At 45.2% G+C, this 21986-nt stretch overlaps 2 protein-coding genes across 2 annotated transcripts; both read right to left on the bottom strand.

The window, feature by feature from the left end:
* Window positions 1-1248: 1248 nt before the first annotated feature.
* On the bottom strand, window positions 1249-4895 carry TUBB4A (tubulin beta 4A class IVa). The gene is made up of 4 exons (XM_051971743.1): window positions 4765-4895; window positions 3787-3895; window positions 3533-3643; window positions 1249-3002 (listed from the first exon to the last, which is right to left on the bottom strand). The coding sequence occupies exons 1-4, from the start codon at window positions 4819-4821 to the stop codon at window positions 1942-1944; spliced, it is 1338 nt and encodes a 445-aa protein (XP_051827703.1). The 5' UTR covers window positions 4822-4895; the 3' UTR covers window positions 1249-1941.
* Window positions 4896-5497: 602 nt separating this feature from the next.
* On the bottom strand, window positions 5498-12737 carry LOC127544868 (phospholipid phosphatase 3-like). Its single transcript, XM_051971744.1, has 7 exons — window positions 12648-12737; window positions 11252-11459; window positions 9907-10061; window positions 8493-8767; window positions 8062-8119; window positions 7621-7797; window positions 5498-7294 (listed from the first exon to the last, which is right to left on the bottom strand). The coding sequence occupies exons 2-7, from the start codon at window positions 11427-11429 to the stop codon at window positions 7193-7195; spliced, it is 945 nt and encodes a 314-aa protein (XP_051827704.1). The 5' UTR covers window positions 11430-11459; window positions 12648-12737; the 3' UTR covers window positions 5498-7192.
* Window positions 12738-21986: the final 9249 nt, after the last annotated feature.

The raw sequence follows: 21986 nt of genomic DNA, 5'->3' as shown, positions 1-21986 counted from the left end.
AAGTAGCAGTGTCATCAAACCCATCACGTTGAGAAATTTTATACCAAAAACAAGCCCACCCAACACATTCCTGTATCATAGCTACTTTTATAAGTTACATCTATGTGTGTTCATTATTTTTTATTTAAGATTGCCCTCTGTGTTAATAAAATTGCAATTAATTATAGAAAAAAGAAAATTCTTGCTTCAGGGAGATGGAAAATCCCCCAAACATTCATATTCAATTTGATCTGGAGTCTCCTAAAGTATGCACATGTATTATATATTTGTGTACATATATATGTGAATGCAAATACATGTACTTACATGTATACATGCATCTAAGTCTGCTCTTATTTTCAAAGTGGATTGTTTAAAGTCACTTGCTCACATACCAGTTTGACTCTCCGGTATGGCAAGGTAAAACATTAGCCAGCGGAAACCAAGGCACAAGTGGGTAAAGTAGTTGACCTTTATAAAGTCCCTTCCAGTTGCAAAACCTATGATCTCTCTTTTCTCACAAAGCCATCAGCTTAAGGAATGGGTAGGAAAAACAAACAATTTTGTGGATTTGCAAAAATGTTCTTCCACTGCTCTGAATCACAAATAATACCATTTGTCAGGGACCCAATGTATCTGTTTCCGTGAATTCTCTCAATATTTATACTGTTAAATAAGGATTTTATTTTTTTAAACGTGTGCTCTCAGTGGTATTAAGAGGTAGAAGACCTGTGAATCTTGGTTCTCTTGCTGACTACCTGTGTAATCATAAGCAAGTCTCTTCATTTAGTACAATGTAGAGACTGGACTAGATTCTTTCCAGCATTGAAATCCATGATAACTCAATAACTGGAACTTAAAGGCAGCTAAAGTGTAAGAAGCCAGGGGCCATGAGAGTCTATGCTATCGCTACTCCCACAAACCTGGGGTCCTTCGGTGTTTTATAGTCAGCCCTTCTCTAGGCTTCTGCCCTTTTCAGCCCTGCCTCTCTCCTAAGGGAGCATGATGGGGATTGGTGTCAGGTGACCAGGCTCATGGCCTCGGGCTATTTTGAGCAGGGTGGGGCAGGTCATGCTCTCTAGCCCAGCTGCTGGCTGGGCACAAGTGCCAGGCCCCAGATATGGATTGGGGGACAGGCACAGACTTCCCTGGACAATGGGGGAAGGAGATACTTCCCTATCCAAAGGGCCTATAATCCACTTCTCTACACCAGTCTTCCTCCTCATAAGCCCACGTACCTCCATCCAAAGTAAGAATTCTCCACACAAGTGTGTTATCATGATTTTATTGTATAAATGTTTAGGGACATTCACTGAGTCCCACCCCCTCCCTGCCAGCCCCATCCAAGTCACAACACTAGGCTAAGGTGGAAATTAGTGCATGCTCATTTGGAAAAATGAAAACGTGCCCAACATAGCATAGGATGGAGTTATTTGGGGGAGGGAAGAATTTATTTGGGAGAAGGGATACACTCAGGGACCGGGATTTGGGTCACAACTCCATCATTTGCTCTATGAGTATGACTCAAGGCCACTTTTTATGAAGAAGGGCTTGTAATCTCTAAAATCTCTTCTAGGTCTAAAACCCTCTCTTTTATGCCCCCCTTCCAAGACTAGTTTCAGAGAAAGCCTAGGATGGCCAAGGTTTGGAGGGGTAGAGAAGCTGAGGGAGAATTGGAGAAAAATCAGGGCGGGGGAAGTATCAGGGAAATTGGGGTAACAAAGGATTGGGTGGGATCAGAGAAGCTGGATGTGGATGGCCTTGCAGATCAATTAGGGAGACAATATAGGGGATTTAGAGGGATAAAGGTTTGGTGGGGTCAGAGGACAATATGAAGTCACATGAAGAGCAGAGAAATCGAGGGAGCACAGGGGCATGGCCAAATTCAGGGAGAGGAGTATCAAGCAAGAGTGAGGGTGACACAGGGTCAGAACTGGGAAGGGTAACGGGGGTCTGTGTACTCTAGGCCACTTCTTCCTCCTCAGCTTCTTCCTCGAATTCTCCCTCTTCTGCCGTGGCATCTTGATACTGCTGGTACTCAGAGACCAGGTCATTCATATTGCTCTCAGCCTCAGTGAACTCCATCTCATCCATGCCCTCGCCCGTGTACCAGTGAAGGAAGGCCTTCCGGCGGAACATGGCCGTGAACTGCTCGGAGATGCGCTTGAAGAGCTCCTGGATGGCGGTGCTATTGCCGATGAAGGTGGCTGCCATCTTGAGACCCCGGGGCGGGATGTCGCACACTGCTGTCTTGACGTTGTTGGGGATCCACTCCACAAAGTAGCTGCTATTTTTGTTCTGCACGTTCAGCATCTGCTCATCGACCTCCTTCATTGACATGCGGCCGCGGAAGACGGCCGCCACCGTCAGGTAGCGCCCGTGGCGGGGGTCGCAGGCTGCCATCATATTCTTGGCGTCGAACATCTGCTGAGTGAGCTCGGGGACCGTCAGCGCTCTGTACTGCTGGCTCCCTCGGCTGGTGAGGGGGGCAAAGCCAGGCATGAAGAAGTGGAGACGGGGGAAGGGGACCATGTTGACCGCAAGCTTTCGCAGGTCAGCATTGAGCTGGCCTGGGAAGCGGAGACAGGTGGTGACTCCACTCATTGTGGCAGACACCAGGTGGTTGAGGTCCCCATAGGTGGGAGTAGTAAGCTTGAGGGTACGGAAACAGATGTCATAGAGGGCCTCGTTATCGATGCAGTAGGTCTCGTCTGTGTTCTCCACCAGCTGGTGGACCGAGAGGGTGGCGTTGTAGGGTTCCACCACGGTGTCTGACACCTTGGGTGAGGGCACCACGCTGAACGTGTTCATGATGCGATCTGGGTACTCCTCACGGATCTTGCTGATCAGTAGGGTGCCCATGCCTGAGCCTGTGCCCCCACCTAGCGAGTGGGTCAGCTGGAAGCCCTGCAGGCAGTCACAGCTCTCCGCCTCCTTGCGAACTACATCCAGGACCGAGTCCACTAACTCAGCACCCTCTGTGTAGTGACCTTTGGCCCAGTTGTTCCCAGCCCCGGACTGGCCTGGAATGAACAAGGGAGGTCCTTAGTCACAGAAGGAGGGGGAGCTGGGACCCTAAAGCAAGCAGTCCACATTTTTAGACCAGCAACCCCTTAAGCAACTATGAAAGGAAGGGACAGTTGGGAAGTAGGACTCCTGTGTTGTAATATATGGACAGAGTCCCCAAGTTGAATTTACTTCTGTTAAGAATGAAGCAGTACAAAATAGAGGGGAGAGAGAAAAGGGGGAAAGCCTGGAAACCTAGTACCCTAAAAAGAGAAGGCTATTCTAGGGGCAGCTAGGTGACCTGGTGGACAGAACACCAGCCTTTAAGTCAGGAGAATTTAAGTTCAGATCTGGTCTCAGACACTTAACACTTCCTAGCTGTGTGACCCTGGGCAAGTCACTTAACCCCAACTGTCTCAGCAAAAAAAAGAAAAAAGAAAAGGCTATTCTTGTAGTCTGCCCCCAACTTTTTGGAAGAGGCATGTGGTCCTTTTGGTCTCAGGAAGCACAATAATAATAATCATGTATCTGTCTCTCCGTCACTCACCAAAGACAAAGTTGTCTGGCCTGAAGATTTGCCCAAAGGGGCCAGAACGGACGGAGTCCATGGTCCCTGGTTCCAGGTCCACCAGTACTGCGCGGGGCACATATTTCCCTCCTAAGGAGAGAAATCTGTCAGAGCTGGAGACTCATGCACTCCCCCTGCTTCCATTCCTCCTACCCCAGCTCCCATCAGGCACCGACGTGACCAGACCACCCCACTGGGGACACAAACCATAAGCTCCTGGCAGACTGGCTCACCTGTGGCCTCATTGTAGTAGACATTGATCCTTTCCAGCTGGAGGTCACTATCACCATGGTAAGTGCCAGTCGGATCAATGCCATGCTCATCACTGATCACTTCCCAGAACTAGGGCAAGGAAAATCATGAAGAGGGTGGGGTCAGGGCCTCTCCAGGGAAGAAGGATCCTCGGCAGCTCTCCCCCCACCTCCCATACACACCCAGCATATAACAAGGGCCTCAGTCTCCCGTATACAAGGTAAAGAGAGAAAGAAGGGGAATCCGTGACATCAGGGATGGTGAGCAAGAGAAGGCAGCCAGAGACTGACAAGACTGAATCCATGGGAGGGGCAGGCACTGGGAAGGGGATAGACAAGTGGAAGGGGCCAGGGAGACAGAGATGGGCAGAATAGAAGGAGAAAGGAGAAAGGGAGGGCTGCAACAGCTGGCTCCTTCGGGCCAACCTCTCAGCCGGGGTTCTCGGGGCAGGGCTGGCTGGTCGCCGGGACCCAACAACGGGGTATGTGTGTGTGCTAGGGTGGGAGAGGGTGTTGGCGCAGAGAACAAGGGCGGGTCTATTTATATCAGCAGGGTCCGCTAGAGCCAGAAAGAGCCAGCTGTGCAGCCGGGCCGTACTGTACAGCCCGAGCTCCTCCTCTCCCCAGGACGCCGCGGCCACCGCTGCAGGGGCACAGGCTTCGATGCCCCCCTCCCCCACCTCACTGGCTCCCCCAGCCCATTTACTCCTCTGTCCCAGATGACACTCTAGGCTTCACCCTCCCCCTTCTTTATTAGGACTCCTGATCTCCCCCCCGGGGAGGAGTGGGAGAGAACAATCCTGCCTTATAGGACTTTCTGGTTCGGGGGGAGGGGGACGGAGAGCGCTGCACCTCTCTCTTTCCTTTATCCCCCCTCACCCCACCTTGGGGCCCCAGGCCCTCCCCAGGCACCCTGCTCTGCGCACGCGCCTCCTGGAAGGGAGAGAAAGCAGCCCCCACCTTAGCTCCGATCTGGTTGCCGCACTGGCCCGCCTGCAGGTGCACGATCTCGCGCATGGTGGCCGCGGGGGGGCGCGCGCGCGCTCAAGTCCTCGCACTCCTGGGGAGGGGTAGGCGCGCGCTGAGTGAGCCTCTCCAGCCCGGCCGCCCCTTATATGTCCCCTCGCGCAGCTCAGCGTCACCATCACGTCACTCTCGCCCCCGCCCCCTCCCTCCCTGCTGATCCGGCTTACTGCCCTCCCACGGTTCCGCCCAGCTAAAATTCTCCCAGGGCGCGTGCGCGTTTTATCTCGCTGCACCTGCAACCTCTGGGGTGGGGGCCAGTGGTCGTGGCCACATGCGATTCTCCGTGGGTCCGTGTGGGGGCGTCTCCCTGCGCACTGCGACTGCCTCTCTTCCCCTTTGCGGGAGAAGGAGTGACCATTCCGAGTCCGACCCCTTTTCTCTCCTCCTCCCCCATCTCCACCTCCCGGGCTTAGTCAGCCCAACTCCTCTGGGACTGCCCGAGCCGTGAACTCTGTACTTGACCTCCATGCCGGTCCCCACCAAGGGGGGTACTAGCTTTCCATTCCGTTCTTCTAGATCCAAACCTCCCTGGCCCTTGTCCTCCTTTCCCGAGCTCTTGGACCAGAGATCCTGGGAAAAGGTGGCTGGAGTGGTTGGAGTTGGGGCGTGTAATGGGAGTGAGGAAGGAAAGCTTGGGAAGGTGAAGATCTCGAGCGGAAAGGTACCTTAGAGCTTTGGTCCCCGCGCGCTGCTGTTTACAAGTGAGGCGCAGTTTGGATTGGAAGGATCTGAGCTTCAAGGTGTATGAGTTTGGGGAGCCAGAGCCGTGGAGATAGGTTTGGCGTAAAGGCTCCCTGGATGGAGTGGGGGGCGGAGGCCAGGCTAGCGTGCGCAGGATTTTACGAGGATCACAGCTTTCCCAATCACCAGTGTCGGAGGCCCCGACTCCGGCTGGGGAGGAGTTAATGTTATCCTCTCCCCCCCATCTCCAGCGCAGTGGCGAGGCAGGCTGGGCCCTGCCTTTGTTCTGCTGCTCCGGGGCCGGTGGTAGTGGGGATGGGGATGGGGGGGGATGGGCTCTGCACATTCCGAAAGGAGTCCCACAGTCAGTCTCGGGACTGCATGCCGCAATAAGCCTCTCTTGGGTGTTGGGAGTCGGAGAACCAATATACATGCGACATATGGTGGCTTCCAGGCTATTTGCTCCTACTTGGAGTGCCATCCATGCTAAGAATCTACCTTCTCCCCATCTCTCTGTACGGTCCCCTCCTCCCTGGCAGTGACTGCAAATCCCTTGTACTCCAGAGGCTCCAGCCTGATTGGGTTTCTCCCCAAGCTGGGGAGCTTTTCCCCCCAGCCCAAACCTTAGTCGAGGAGGCTTCATGTGTGATCCTAGATCTCTGGAATAAAGAAATTTGCTTTGCTTTTGGACAGGGCCTAAAGAGTCATTAAAGATCATTTTACTTTTTACAGATAGAGAAATTGAGATCCAGAAAGGGGAAGAGACTTAGCTAATATCACACAGTGACTTAATGGGAGTGCTAGGTTGAAAACTCAGGTTTCCTTATTCCCAGCTTGGAACTTTTTACTTGGGGCAGAATGTGTGGAGCTTCACCATCCCCCTCCCTCATTCAATATCTGTATTGCTACAGGTCCCTTAGAAGTATCTCACCCTCAACCACTAAGTGAACCATTTATTGTAAAATAATATTCATGTTACATTGTTGCAGAACATCAGGAAGTCTCAAGGCTAAAGACTGAGAGGGAGGATGCTTCCTGAATGGTGATCATTAAGTTCTTGGACACATCCCTCCTTATCATGAACAGAGGGCATGAAAAGAGCCAATTTGAGGTGGGATTTTTTGTTTTAAGCCCCTCAGGGAAGGGCCAGCTTCCTGTTAAAATAGCCTGAAGAAGGCTACTCCTTCCCATACTGTTTTACAACCATATGAAGTAGTTTACTTTAGGGGTTCTCAAACTTTTTAAATAGGGGGCCAGTTCACTGTCCCTCAGACTGTTAGAGGGCCAGACTATAGTAAAAACAAAAACTTTTGTTTTGTGGTCCTTTAAATAAACTTCATAGCCCTGGGTGAGGGGGGATAAACTTCCTCAGCTGCCACATCTGCCCCGCAGGCCATAGTTTGAGGACCCCTGCTTTACAGTTTTATAGCTGAGTATTGCTCATGAAGGTGAAGGTGGGATTTCCTATTGCCTTATTCCTTCCAGTCACTTGGTATCTTCAGGTTGTGTTGAGGACTTTTGTGAAAGAGTAGAGTTTGCATTTGTTGACCCATGATCTTCAAACAATATTGAAAATGTTTGGGGAGGTAGGAAAGAAGAGAGGGGGCAATAGGATGTAGTGGTGGGAGAACACCAAGCTTCCTGTGGCTGATGGACTGCTGGGGGTTGAGGGACCCCAAGATTAGCAACTAGTCTGTTCATTTGAAGCCTGGTTTTCAGAGCAGGAGGAAGAGCCTGAAGACAAGCACTTTTCAGAAGAAAATATATCCGAGATAAAGAAGACCTGTGGAAAGAAGGGTGTACTAAGGCAGTGTGTTCTCTATTCCAGTCTTACCTCTGGCATCTAAGGTCCCAGATCCCTCCCAGAATTATGGGTGGGGATAGTCCTAAGCTTTCTTTCCTGATCTCTGCCTATTCTCATCACTTCAGAATGCTTTACCATTTATCACCAACCCCACAAACTCCATTTCACAGGGAGGAAGCAATTTGCTCAAGATCACATATCAAGGTTCCAAGTCCCAGTCAGGTCATCCTTTTTTCTATACTAGAATCCTCATACAACTATCTGGGGCTCCCTAATGTTCCCATTTCCCTAAGGGTGGAACTTACCACCCACAAGGCTGTGATCAGCCCCTGTAAAAGGCCAGCGAATATGTCTGAAAGATGATGCCAATAATTTTGAACTCCAATGTAGCCCACCACCAAGGGCAAGGGTATAAGGATAGTTTGAAGCATGAGCCGGAGCCATTTGGACCCCTTCCAAATCATTCGAGCCTGCAGGTAGAGCTGGAGGTAGAGGGACAATAAGAGGCCCAGCCCTCCCAGAGGGCTGGATTCTGGCTTTTTGCCTGTCCCACTACTCTCACATGACCTGGCATGGCTGCTTGGCTTCCCAGACAAAGGCTGCCTGGGTGACAAAAGCCAGTTCTGTTTGGGTTGTGCCATGCTGTGCTCAGCTCCACAGCCTCTCTCTGGGAGCACAATGGAATCATCTTTGGATTCTGTGCAGACCCATGGCCTCCTCCCATTCTTCCTTTCACAGATACTCACCATCAGATAGATCACACAGTACATAGAGAAGGCAGCATGACCAGAAAAGAAGGATTTCCTGCAGTGGTAGGCAAGAGGGGCAGCTAATGAAATGCAAATCCTAAAGGATGCTGGAATACAAGACTTTCTACGGCAGTCTTTGCTATGGATACCCCCAAACAAATCACAGAACAGTAAAACACCTATGATCAGAGCAAGAAGCCATCTACTAAATCAGGAAACATATGAGTGAGGAGAGTCCTTAGGACACAGAACATTGAATGTCTAATCTAGAAGGCTCAAGGCTAAGGACTCTGGGACTTGAATCCAGATCTTGTGACTTCCAGTCTAGTGCCTTTCCCATTATAACCCAATTGCCCATTTGAATGACTATTCTCTACAGACTCCATCCCCTCCACTCTTTCCCAAGCTAGCTGGCAGTATCCCCTTACCTGGCCCTGGATACTTCAATTGGGTCCCCAGTACAGCTATAGTTGGTGATATAGCCAATGCTGCATTGCAAGTAGGCTGGCTGGCACACATCCAGGAAGTTGGGGCGAAGGCGACCTGTGACAATCTTGAAAATACTGGTGAAAGACTGATTCACAGCGACTCCAAAGAAGAAGGCACTCAGCTCTCTATAGAGCATGGTCATGTAGGTGCTGCTCAGCAGCACTGGTGAGGTCAGTTCCTGAAAGCGTAACCACTGTAATTCTCCCAGGATGATCTGTGGCAGCATTTGAATCCATTACCCACTTTGTCCCAAGAGACCCATTATCCTCCCTAAGCTTCTGACAGATTTGTAAGAGTCTATCTTGGAAACCTAGTTTGAATCCATTGAAATCAAAGTTGGGAATGTGAGGAGTTGAAATCAGGCAGTTAATTTAATTACATACTTCCCCCAGCATCATCCATATGTATGATGGCTCTTGTTCCATTTGAGGGATGGGCAAAAGCCTGACATCTTTCTCCATCTAGGTGGGGGTAAAGGCCAGATTCCCTCTACAAGCCCCTTCCCTAAGGTAGGATTTTTGATGTGTGGGAAAATATAGAACTTTCCTCATTGATCAAGAAAATGACAAGTTTCTGCTAGTCATTAAAAAAAAAAAAGTAGGATCTCTCATGTTGCCAGAAAAAAGATCAATTTTCTGAATAATAAGAACAAGCATTTTTACAGCATTTTAAGATTTGCAAAGTTTTACATGTCTCAGTCGATCTTCACAACTTTGGGAGGTGGTATTATCCTCCGAGAAAACTGAATCACAGAAAAATTCCCCTGGTATCACATAGCTAATAAGTATCTGAGGCAGAATTCAAATTCAGGTCTTTCTGACTCTTGAGTCCAGAGAGTTGGGACTTCTCTTACCCAAAGAAAGAGTAATAATGTTGATTTTATAAAGTACTTTCAAAACTTATTCTGTCATTATCTCATTTAATCCCTTAAGGCTCAATACTACTATGATGTGCCTCATGGGGTTGAGAAAGTTCTATCTTAAATTAATATAGAAATGAAAAATACTATTATTTCCCCCATTTTACAAATGAGAAAACAGATTAGGGTAAATGGCTTGCCTAAGATGACAGAACTAGCAAGAATTGGAGGTCAGATTTTGACTTCAGATTCAACTATGTGATAGCGCTTTGAGGAACGAATTGATGCTGTATATTTTATTTGTTGGGCCTGGTTGCATAGATATTCATAGAATATCAGAGCTAGAAAGGACCTTAGGGTATGAGACTAGTTGAGTTGGAAGACACCTTAGCAATAAATTTTTTCAACCCCAACATTTTGCAGATGACAAAACCAAGGCCTAGAGAAAGGAAGGGCATTGGTTAAGAAGTGCTCCTTCTCCCTTCCCCACTTACAGAGGTGATGGAGATGAAAAGGCCGGTGCAGGCGAGGATTGTTTTGTCAATGGTCGGAACTTTTAGTGGGTATTTGATGCTACTGTCTTCGCAGAAGAAGCCAACATGGATGGGGTCTATGATATTTGCCTCACACAGGAAGAAGGGAATGAAGACTAGGAAATAGAACAATATTTCCAGTGATTTCCTAAATTATCACACAAGATGAAGGTCTAGAGCTGCACATGTTCAGGGCAGGGAGGGGCATGGAAGAAATCCAACTTTCCTGAAAAGATAGTTCCCAGGTTTTTCTTGTTACAACATGGGATGAGGGAAAGCCTTAGGGAAGGGGGTCTCAATGGCCCAGACTCTGACCAGAAGTTATGAGGGATGATAATATGGTCACTATTCTGGCTGTCTTTCTGCTCTCTGAAGGTGGAATGGAAGGGTAGTCTGGCCTGTGTTTCCCTCCTGGTGCTGGGAAAAAGTCTGGGATTGTGAGCATCCAAACAGGGGTGTGAGCCCCTGATTCTCTTGTGGAAGTGAGTGTTTCTGTAATTGTGTCAGGGTGTGTTTTGAGACAGGTATGACATGGAAGAAGGGGGTCTTGGGCTGTCCTAGAATTCCTTGTTCATAATACATATTGACCTCCTCCAGAGAGTCACCAGCTCAAAAATATGTGTCAGGAGCTGGTACATGGCTGGAAAACTTGAATTGTACACTAAGGTGACTGGTCCCAGTTTCTTCCTCTGATGGAATCCTTAGATGTAGGGCTGTGGGCATGGAGTTGCTCTGCACCCTTCCAAGCAAAGTGACATACCTGACCAGTGGGAGTGGGGGAAAGAATTGGAACAAGGAGTCATTAATGAGACTACAGGATTTGGAACCATAAAGCCCTTAAAAATCATTTAGTCCAGTCTACTCACTTGAGAAACTGAGGTCCAGAGAGAGCAATATGATTTCCCTAAGAACCTAGTAAATAATTGGTGGGGCAGATATAAAAACCCAGTTTCTCCCACTCCCAATCTAGTTTTCTTCTGCCTTGCTACAACAAATAAGAGTTGGAGTAGAACCTGGGGTGGAGGTGAGCCAGATTACTGGTGACTCCTCCTGTTCATTCACCCTCCAGACCTGTTGGCTGCCCTTCACCTACACACAGGTCTACAAGTGTTCCAGGTCAGAAGCAGAAAGGAGGAACAAGGGATATTGAACTCATTCCTGAGCTCCCTAGGCCTGAGGAACTTTATATAAAGCTGCTCATGCTACATTCTAGCCCCTCTCCCAAAAGAAGAACCCCCTGCTATGCTTGACCTACTCCTGTGACCCTATCCTTGAACTTCAGCCTTCAGTTGGCCAATGGACTTACCCAGAAGGATGCAGATCAGGTCCACCAAGAGTAATTTCTTATTGTAGCCATGGGCATATGAACTGTTCTTTTGAGCAGTCACTTGGTCTGTGTGTCTGTCCTCAGGCCAGACTTGATGCTCGGACTCTTGCTTGGCCAAAACCTGGCAGTCTGGCTCTTCAAACTCTGGCTTGCTCATGAAGACAGTGAAAGGAATCTGAGGTCCTACCTAAAACCAATTTAAAAGGGGCACCTGCTTGTCTTCCAGAGTAGGGGGATAGGTTGCCCAAGGGCCTTGTGGATTGGGTGAAGTGTGGGAATGCTAACATGACAGCCCTTCTTACCCTATTCTTTTTGGTGGAGACTGGAAGAGTAAAGGGTTTGGGTCAACTGCCCTGGACACTGGTCAAGTTCAGATGTTCCAGGCAGGCAGAGACAGGCAGAGAACAGAGGAGGGAAGGCTTTGGGTCCAGTTGGGTGGAGATAGAACTGAGGGAGAGAGTGAAGGCTGGTTCAACCTTGAGTCATCCATGTGGGGATAATGTGTAGGGGGAGTACAAAGCCCTGGGAAATATTGAAGGCAGAAATATTATGCAGAAAGTGAGGGAGGGAAAGCTGAAGAGGAAGGGGACTTTGGAGGTGACACTGAGGAAAGAACCACAGAACATCAAGAGGATAGATGGGAAGGGATGAACTGTTGAGTTACTGTGGGGGGAGGGGAAGAGAGCTGGTAAAAGGCACTTTTATCAAGGACCTGTAAGTCCAGGCCAAAAGATTTAGCCAAGAGTAGGGAGAAAAGGAAAAGAGGATGATAAAGGAAAGAAGGTTCCTGGGGATCATCCTTCCCTGGGCTTTTGGGGTTTGGGCTTGAAGACAAAAGTTCACAGCTGGAAGGGCCCGAGTAATTTTGGTGTCTAGGACTGAGTCAGATCTGGAGGGATGGATCTAGAAGCTAATAGTTGGGTTGGGGTAATGTCTGGAGGTAAGGGCCAGAAGGCCATCTGGTTATAAACTAGAAGGAAGGCTCCAGCCTCTTCACAGGAAGAGAAAACTAAGGGCCATTGAGAAGTGGCTTGCCCATGGTCACACAGGCAGTAAATAGACGGGATTCAAATCTGGATTCCCTGGTTTAAGAGCAGTGTACTTTCCAGGCACAGGGATGGGCCAGGAGCTGGGAAGGGTCTGGATTTGGAGGTGTGGAGCCCAGGAGAAGGCTGGATTTGAAACTGGGTATTGGGGGCTGGGTTGGTCCTGAGGCTGGAGCTTGGGCCCAGGCGATGCCCGAAGGTGGGAGGGCTGTGTCCGGCCTGGGCAAGGATCGGAGCTCAGGGTGTGCCCTTAGTATACATCCAACCCCAGTTCCATTCAGTTTCCAGAATATGTTTCAACGATACGTGATTTGGATCTGGCTGCTCACCCTGAAACTGGGCCCCGGTCTGTCTGGTCCAGGCCTCAGGTATGGGCCGCAGCGAAAACCTAGCGGGCTGCCGGGATGTCACGGGCGCTTGCACCTGCCCGTTAGCTTCTGCGCGCCGCATTCCTGGACCAGTAAGGGGCGGGGTGAGAGGCTGCTGATTGGGTGGGCGCCACCAGCTACGGCCAATGGCAACCGATCTGCCCCATTTCTCCCGCCTTCCCCCTTTACCTCTTTTATTCCTTTCAATCAGTCAGGGTAGGAACTGGTTAGGGATTGACCAGAACGGAATTACAACCTAGCTAGTCCTGGTTTACCGATGGGACTAGAAAGGGACAGCTCATTGCCAAGGTTACACAGAGGCAGAATAGGGGGTTGAATCCAGAGTCCCCGACACAATCTCCCTGTGTGTGTTTGGTTTTGGAAGTGTGTGTGTGAGCACTGTGTGCCTAGGAAGATGTGCGCTTCTTACTTTGAGAATATGTCTGTGTGTGTCCGAGGCCTAACTTCCCCCGGGGACACCACATCCCTCATTTTCTGATGCTTCCGGACTTCTGACCCTGCTAAAGTCCAACCTTGGTTCATCCCATTGCTCATCGGTTCCGTGATCTCCAAGTAACTCTCTTCCACATGTGGCAATTAACTGTCGCTTTTGGGATTCCAGTTTCCCTTGCCTTCTCCGTCACTACACATTCCTTAGTCCTTCCACTTTCATTCCTTTGGATTTATGGTTCCTCATTGGGTTGATCAGAATCCTAAAGTCTAAAAACCATTTTTTCTCCCTATCATGTCATTGTAGAAATTGTTCTCTCACTTTTGTTCACTTGGCACTATATCAGTTTGTTGAGGGATGAGACACCCTAACAGTGTTTGGGGGTCTCCAGACAGGTGTTGCAAGTTTTGCAAAAGAATTTGCAGTCCCCGGCTCCAAGTTAAGGTTGGCAAAAGAGGATTTATTCACATTGAGGGTTCTCTTAGTGGGCTAAGATCCTGATTAGGAAAGTAGCAGGGAATTTAGAGACAGAGTTCAATTTTATTTAGCCTTCTGTAGCTTGGGGCTAGGGATAGCTCTCCAGATGAATTAAGGGTAGAAAGTGGTGGTCTAAAGAGTAATTTCCTGGAGAATTAAGGTAGAGGGTGGTGGCTTGAGGAGTAATCTCCAGGCGAATTAAGGGTAGGTGGTGGGTGGTTGTCCAAAGCCAGAAGATTCAGGATTTTCTGACCCAGGTCCCCCACAAAGATCAAAGGACCAAAGAGTACTATTAAATCAAGTTCATGAACTTGATTCCTCAATTCCTCTGAAATTGTCCATTTCATCATTTCTTGTGGGTCAGTGATATTCCATTATATATATATTCCATAATTTGGTTAGCCATCTCCCAATAGGATACCTGTCCTCTAGTTCTTTACATATAAATGTCCTCAAAGGTTTTATGCTCACCACCCATGATATTTTCCATCTATTCTTTTACTTCAATAATCACCTTTGTATAGAGGATTCCCAATCATATTTCTCTCCCTGGGCTCCAGATCTGCATCTTCCATTTCTTGCAGGATTTTTTTTTTTTTTTAAATGAATGCTGTATTGACTTAAAGTTAATATTTTATGACAGGGTGTAGTATGGTGCTAGTGTTAGAAATGTACCAATTAGTGAATTTATTTTCCTCTGATTTCTGTATTACAGAGAGCATCAGGCTGTCATGTGAACAGTCAATTCTTTAAATAGTTTTTTTTTTTTTTTAAAAAAAAGAAAGGTGGGAGGAAGGGGAAAAATAAATACATTGTTTGGCCACCAGATGGCTCTCCGATCAATGCTGAATAGCCTTTGTAGTCTCTTTCTCCTCCAGCTGAACATAGATTGGATTAAAGTTCAGCAGTTCTTAAAATTTTTGGTTTCTGAACCCTTTTGCACCCTTAAAAATTATTGAGAATCCTCCAAAGAGTTTTTTGGATATGGGTTACATCTCTTAATATTTGTTGTCCAGCGTTTTAGTCATGTCCAACTCTTCACGACCCCAGTTAGGATTTTATTGGCAAAGATAGCCATTTCCTTATCTCATTTTACAGATGAGGAAATTGAGGCAAATATGGTTAAATGATTTGCCTAGGGTTACAAAGCTAGTGGCTGAGGCCAAATTTGAAGTCAGGAAGAGACTCTCTGACTCAGGAACCAAGGCGTTCTATCCACTGCACCATCGAGCTACCTCTATTAATATTTACTATATTAGTAGTTTAAAATGTTAAAATTTGAAAATATTTATTAATTCCTTAAAATAATAGTAAACACATAAAATGTTGACTTTCTTATTAATGACCTTCTTGGAAAATAAACCTAATTATGGAATTTCTGGGTCAAAAGTTATAAGCACATTAATCACTTTATTTGCATAGTTCCAAATTGATTTCCATTGTACCACTTCACAACTTTATTAACAATCTATTAATGTGCCTGCCTTCCAATAGCCCCTCCAATATTGATTATTCCCATCTTTCACCATTTTTGCTATTTTGCTGCATATGAGGCAAAACCTCAGGGCTGTTTTGATTTATTTTTCTCTTATTATTAGTAATTTGGAACATTCTTTTATATAATTGTTAATAGTTTTCAATTCTTGAGAAATTTGTTCAACTCTGAGGTAACACCTCACATCTCTTGGATTGACCAAGATGATAGGAAAAGATAATGATAAATGTTGGAAGGGGTGTGGGAAAACTGGGACATTGATGCATTGTTGGTGGAGTTGCATTTTGGAGAGCAATTTAGAACTATGTCCTTTGGGCTATCAAACTGTGCATACTTTTTAACCCATCAATGTAACTACTGGATCTGTATCCTAAGGAAATAAGGATCCACATGTGCAAAAATGTTTGTAGCACCTCTTTTTGTGATAGAATTGGAAAATGAGTAGATGCCCATCAATTAGGGAATAGATGAATAAGTGATGGAATATGAAAGTAATGGAATACTATTCTTCTATAAAAAATGATGAACAAACTAATTTTAGAAAGACCTGGAAAGATTTACATGAATTGATGCTGAGCAAAACAAGCAGAACTAGGAATATATTGTATACAGTAATAGCAAGACTGTGATGATTAACTATGAAAGATTTGTTTTTTCTCAGTAGTTCAGGGTTCCAAAGCAATTCCAATAAATTCTGAGTAGAAAATACCACTTGCATCCAGAAAGAGATCAGTGGAGATTGAATGTAAATCAACACATGCTATGTTCACTTTTTTTTCCTCTCATGGTTTTTCCCTTTTGTTTTGATTTTTCTCTACCAATGTGATTCATAAAAAATCAAAAAAAGAATATTCATGCATAACCAGAAAAACAAAACAATTAATAAATGAAAAAAGAGAAACTTATTTATATTTTGATCACTTATCTATTAGAGAATTTCTTTTGATTATATAAATATAGAAAAGATTTTGCTTAAACAAAATTAATCCATTTAGGATGAAAAAGAAGATAAGTGGGAAATGAGTCTGTGCTTTTCTCTGTCTTTCTCTCTCTCTGTCTCTATTTCTATCTCTCCATACATACACACACACACACACACACACACACACACACACACACATACACATATATAGTTTGGGTTAGTTTTCCTTTCCAAATATAGGCTGGGATTTGGGGATGGAAAAGAAAAATATTGCATAGGTTTTTAGCATGAATGGGATATAATTCCTCAGCAAATACTCTGTGGGAAAAGGGAAGAAGGAATCTTTGAATTGCAGTTTGCCTAATCTCATTGTGATATGTCTTGGGAAGCCAAAGTTTGTGTTCAGGGTTAACATCAGGCACTGAATCATGTTTGATCATATGAAGAATTCACAATGGCCATTCTTTTTGGCAAAAGGTAGGTTTATTTAAGAGAAAAGATTTCAGACAAAATGAAGGGGTATAATAGAAACCAGGAATAGTAAATATAAAATAGAGTTGGGAAAGCAACAGTTAGCAAGGAAAAGAGTTTTAACAATTAATGATAGAAAGAGGCAGCTAGATGGCATAGTAGATAGAGTACCAGCCCTGAAGTCAGGAGGACCTGAGTTCAAATGTTGCCTCAGACACTTAACACTTCCTGGCTATGTGACCCTGGGTAAGTCACTTAGCTCCAATTGCCTCAGCAAAAACAAATAAACAATAATAACAAAAAAACCCCAACAATTAATGATGGAAAAGACAAGTTTACTAGTGGAACTCACAAGTAACAGGAGTAAGGATATACTCCATGAGAAGGGAGCATGCCCTTAACTGCCAGGCTAGATCTAATAGAGGAGTTTAGCAGCTTAAAAGAATTAGTTAGTTATAAGAAGGAGAAAGACACCATGACACATGGGGAAGGGGTGATGAGAGGAGGAGGCTCCCCCTCACGTGGCATGGGGGAAGGGGAAGGAAAACACACCATAAGGCAGAGTGTTGTGGTGGGCTGTAACTCAAAAGGGGTTCAGCAAAGATGGCAGGAGCCATGGACAGATTTAATTTTGGAGATTTGAAATAACTCATATTTTTAACTGGATATAGCAAGGTGGGGCTACCCTGAACTCCCCGGAGGACTTTAAGGTTTAACTGATCACATCAGTGCGCTTCCATGCTTGTCCCAAGGAATAATTCCTTCAATATTTTGGTCTTTCTCTGTCAGTCCCACCTAGTTACTCAGTATCTCATCAGTTGTGCTGGCAATATTAGTGGCCGTGGCCCAACCAGCTGAAAACTCAGCCTGGCTTTGTCTGGTCTGCACTGGCATGCCCACTCTTGGTCTGCTCTATCTGAGCTGCCTCGGGTAGCTCTGCTTTGGGTTCATGCCCAGCTTCAGAACAATCTTGCTCAACTTCCCCTTCCTTATGTTTGATCTGCATTCCTTCTAGCCATTTGGAAAAAGGGAACATAAAGAGAAGAGCTGATTTCTTCCTTTCTCTGGCTGAAGTTTCCCCAAGGGTAAAGGAAATGGGAATCTTAGGACTCTAAAAAATATATGTCGGAGGCATCTAGGTGGTGCAGTGGATAGAGCACCAGCCCTGAGTTCAAATCTAGCCTCAGACACAACACTTCCTGGCTGGATGACCCTGGGCAAGTCACTTAATTCCAATTACCTCAGCAAAAAAAAAAAAAAAAAAAAAAAATTAACTATCTACACACACACATACACATACACACACATACACACACATACACACACACACACACACACACACACACACACACCCACATCCACATGTATCTTCTGATTTAAGGAAATGTTCCCAATCTCTTTTTATGTTGATCCACTTAGGTTTTAGGAAGCTGGTTTGCCTGTACAAAAATGATATGATTCTCTTCACCCCAAACCTGCCTCTCCCTAAAATGTCCTGATTTCTGTTGTGCCTCTATTGCATGTTGACTAACTACATCAATTGATGATGGTGAGGATGATACCTGATTCAATAATTATTAATATCATCACCTTCCAAGTTAATGTAGTTTGAAATCTGTGTTATTTCTGCCTTTCTCTCCCTTGTTACACTATCTAAAAGTTGTCAAATTTCTAGCTATGTAGTTATTATCACTACATCATTACTATTATTATGATTACTATGACTACTATTACTACTGCTACTGCTGCTGCTGCTACTATTACTGACGGAGTATAGCTTCTAGGGGAGACAGTAGTAGGGAGGTCCCCTTAACCTTGGAGTGCTTCTGTTCTAACAATCTTGTCAGTGATTCTAAAGTCTTTTGGCTTTGGAATCAGTGATCCTAGGGCTGCCCCGCACCACCACTCCCAACCTTGGAGTGCTATTGTTCTGGCGATCTGTCCATCAGTGATTATAAAGGTCCTCTGGTCTAGGAATATAACAATATTTCCTCCTTTAGATTTTAAGGAATATATATATTAGTGATCCTGAGAAGCCCTCTGACTTAAGAATGCTATTTACTATCTGTCTGTCAATGATTTCAAAAACTTGTAGCCTTAGAATAGTCCTGCAAACATTACTGTCAGATAGATAATCTGTTGGTCAGTGATAATCAAGTTCTTGTGACAATAGTGAATAGACCACCCCTCAAACCTACCTGTAAGCCATAAAATTAGCAAATAAGTAACATGAAGCTCTAATCAACTTTGTCCTATAAATCTATCTCTTTTCTCCTGGGTCCTTTGCTAAATTCTTTTGGAACTTAACCTGCTGCAATTGATGTTACATTTACAATAAACTTTGCCCCTTGACTTGGAGATGGGTTCAAACCTGAAAATTATTTTGCGATATCTCACAACACCGGTCTGTGACCCCCTAAACTTTTGGGGTCCCTTCCCAACATCACTACTACAATTACTACTACACCTAGAGCTGCTGCAGCCGCTACTAGTACTATACCTACAGCTGCTGCTGCTGCAACTACTGCTACCAATTCTGTCATCACCACAGCAGGTGTTTCTAGGCTGCAGTCAGAAAGACTTCTTTTCCTGACTGTAGATCTGGCCTCAGACATTTACTAGCTGTGTGACTCTGGTCAAGTTAATTAATCTTATTTGTTTCAGTTTCACTTTTTTCATCTGTAAAATGATTTGGAGAAGGAAATGGCAAACCACTTCCGTATGTTTGCCCCAAAACTCCAAATGGCCATAAAAATGAACTGCTACACAACAAAGCTATCTGGAGAATAGATTGGAACAGGAAAGAAGAGACAGTGAATGGGATAAACTGAGTGAAGACTTCTCAAAGGATTGTGACCTGGAACTATGTCCTTAACTGTGATCTGAGACTTTGTAATATAACAAGTTGTATAGCTAAAAAGCTATAGGTGTTCGATTGTCTTGGATGAACATTTCTCTTCGGTTCTCCCTGCCTTAATTAGCATTTAAATACTTTTAAAAGAGAAGATGACTTTGGGAATTCAGGTAACAGAATTCTCCCATCCAAGAATATCTACTTATAGTAGTTCTCTGGGGAAATTTGAATTAAGAATTTGTTATTTGTATTCTTTTGTTTCTGGGATAGATTTCTTCATTTAGAGTGTAAACCTGTACTCCCCTAGACAATAGGAGAAAAAGTCAGAGGGAGCTTTTCTGTGTTTAGGGTCTATAGAGTCTATTAGGATCTTGTATTTTGCAGTTTGTGCTTTGCACACCTCTATTGACACCTTGTCTGCTAGGAGATGCTCTTTCTTGCAAGATCATAATAAATCCTTTTTTTTTTTTTTTCTTTTTTCTTTTTACTTTGAGAGCCTCTGATTTTAATTTGGGCAAGGGTCACTGTCTCACACAGTTTGAGGGCTCCTTCTGGGATATTTTCTGTGCATGATTTTGAGGTTGGGAAAGGGGGGACCCCAAGAGTTTGGGATCACAGACCAGTGTCATGAGGTGTCTCAAAAGAATTTGCAGATTTGAACCCATTTCCCAGTCAAGGGGCAACATTTTATTGTAATTGTTAATGCCAGTTGCAGCAGGCTAAGTTCCAAAAGAATTTAGCAAAGGACCCAAGAGAGAAAAGAGATAGAGTTATAAGACAAAGTTGATCAGAACTTCATGTTACTTATTTACTAATTTTATGGTTTACAGGTAGGTTTGAGGGATGGTCTATTCACTATTGTCTCAAGAACTTGGGTTATTGCTGACCAACAGATTATCTATTTAACCAGTAGTTAGTAGGACTATTTAAGGCCAGAAGATTTTGAAATCACTGACGGAGAGATTGTCAGAACAAGAGCACTCTTAGGTCAGAGAGTTTTAGGATTACTAATACATCTTCCCTAAAATCTAAGGGAAGAAATATTATTGTATTCCTTTACAATTATTGACAGACAGATTATTAGAACAGTGTAATGTCCAGGCGAGCTTTCTGGAGGATCTCTGGATGGATCTTGGTCTTTAGGTGGAGAAGTAATGAAGGCAGGACAGCCACCACGAGGCTGGTCAAGATGGAGTCTGGGGTCTTCTCTGTATCTGTGGCTGAGACTCCTTGATCCCAATACTCTCAGCCCTTAAATACTTCAGTACAATTACATCACTACAGCAACTGAGCATGTGCCAAGTAGAACTGTTACATCACCATATCACACTGAGTATATGCAACTAGAGTGATTATAGCATTACATCACATTAAGTATGTGTTTAACTAGAGAACCATTATCTCATCAATCACACTGAGTAGGGGCTTTCCAGAGTTCTGGCTCTCTACAGAACAGGAGCTCCCCAAGATCAGGGGCCCTCAAAATCATTGCTATCTCCTCTGGAAGCTATTTTACATCATATTTCCCTTCTCAAGAAGTCAGACACAAAATCATTTGGGACAAAGAGAAGGAGGTCTCACCTTCTGGAGCTACTTCATGTTGATAAGGGGAGTGGAGCTGTCTCTGCCTTGTGGGTCAGGGGAGAGAGGTACTCGACTTGAAGATGGCTGCAGCAGCATTCAGAGGAGTGCTGGGTAGAGTTATCATTAACTAATAATAATTAAAAGTGGAGTCAGTGTAGGGGTTAGTAGAGACAATAGTCAAGAACCAGAGGAAAGCTAGGAGGGGTGTGGACATGAGGCTATCACGAATGGCTCTCATTAAAACAGCTTTTCCTAGGATAAATACCAAAGAATGTTTTCCCCCAAATCCCCACTTTGGTCTCCTAAGAGGGATGAGGGCAGTGTCTGAAGCAGTATCATTCTACATAGTGAGAGAAGCACTCAGATGACCTGATGACACCATAATGTTTAAAAGGAGTTAAGCATGGGGTAGAGAGGATTACAAGTTGAAGAGGATTCCAGTCAGAAGTGTTCCTTTTAGCAGGTCTCTCAAACATCAAAATAAAATGGAAAACCCATTTTACAAAGAAAAGCATATCCCTTGGGTGCACAGAGGCTACCTGAGGTCAAGTTTTATAGTAGCTTCCTAGTCATATAATCATCCCAAGGATGATTATAATCACATGACATCATATCAATCAGAATGTTACTTTTCAGGAGGTTATGAAGAAGCTTCAAGGAAGGGGGTGTAGAAGCATTATGAGTGAGTTTGCCAGAATAATTTTGGAATGGATCTCCTACATTTACTCTGTGGGTAAGAGATGACTGGGGATAGTCAGGTTATAGTTATTCCCCTGGGGGAGTACTTGTACAAATGGGATGGCATCCAGGGTGGGGATAGTCACATTAGGGAATGGGGCTTTTGCAAATAACGCATCAGGTCAAATATGTGGGCTGTCTTAAAGGATGCTGAGGGCACACTCTGCAATCCTGAATGCCCCCACTACTGATGGAGTTCCCTAGTCTGACTAAAGACTAAGGAGTTATCTCCCCACTGGCAGGGACCTACAGAGTGCTATCGAGAGCTGGAGAAAAAATACTAAGAGCAAAGCTCTCATCCTGGAGTG

Source organism: Antechinus flavipes, chromosome 1 (assembly GCF_016432865.1).
Source record: "Antechinus flavipes isolate AdamAnt ecotype Samford, QLD, Australia chromosome 1, AdamAnt_v2, whole genome shotgun sequence".
Taxonomy (NCBI): domain Eukaryota; kingdom Metazoa; phylum Chordata; class Mammalia; order Dasyuromorphia; family Dasyuridae; genus Antechinus; species Antechinus flavipes.
This window is presented reverse-complemented; position numbering and strand designations above follow the sequence as displayed.

What these genes read in the sequence shown, in the direction of transcription:
- TUBB4A (XM_051971743.1), bottom strand. Translation starts at nt 4,821, where the DNA reads ATGCGCGAGATCGTGCACCTGCAGGCGGGCCAGTGCGGCAACCAGATC. An exon ending in GCAACCAGATCGGAGCTAAG is followed by an intron (nt 3,896 to 4,764) that starts GTGGGGGCTGCT and finishes TCCTTGCCCTAG; the next exon opens with TTCTGGGAAGTGATCAGTGA. An exon ending in GCCAGACAACTTTGTCTTTG is followed by an intron (nt 3,003 to 3,532) that starts GTGAGTGACGGA and finishes TGTTCATTCCAG; the next exon opens with GCCAGTCCGGGGCTGGGAAC.
- LOC127544868 (XM_051971744.1), bottom strand. Translation starts at nt 11,429, where the DNA reads ATGAGCAAGCCAGAGTTTGAAGAGCCAGACTGCCAGGTTTTGGCCAAG. An exon ending in ACTGTGTGATCTATCTGATG is followed by an intron (nt 7,798 to 8,061) that starts GTGAGTATCTGT and finishes CTCTACCTCCAG; the next exon opens with CTCTACCTGCAGGCTCGAAT. An exon ending in TGATCACAGCCTTGTGGGTG is followed by an intron (nt 7,295 to 7,620) that starts GTAAGTTCCACC and finishes TTCTTTCCACAG; the next exon opens with GTCTTCTTTATCTCGGATAT.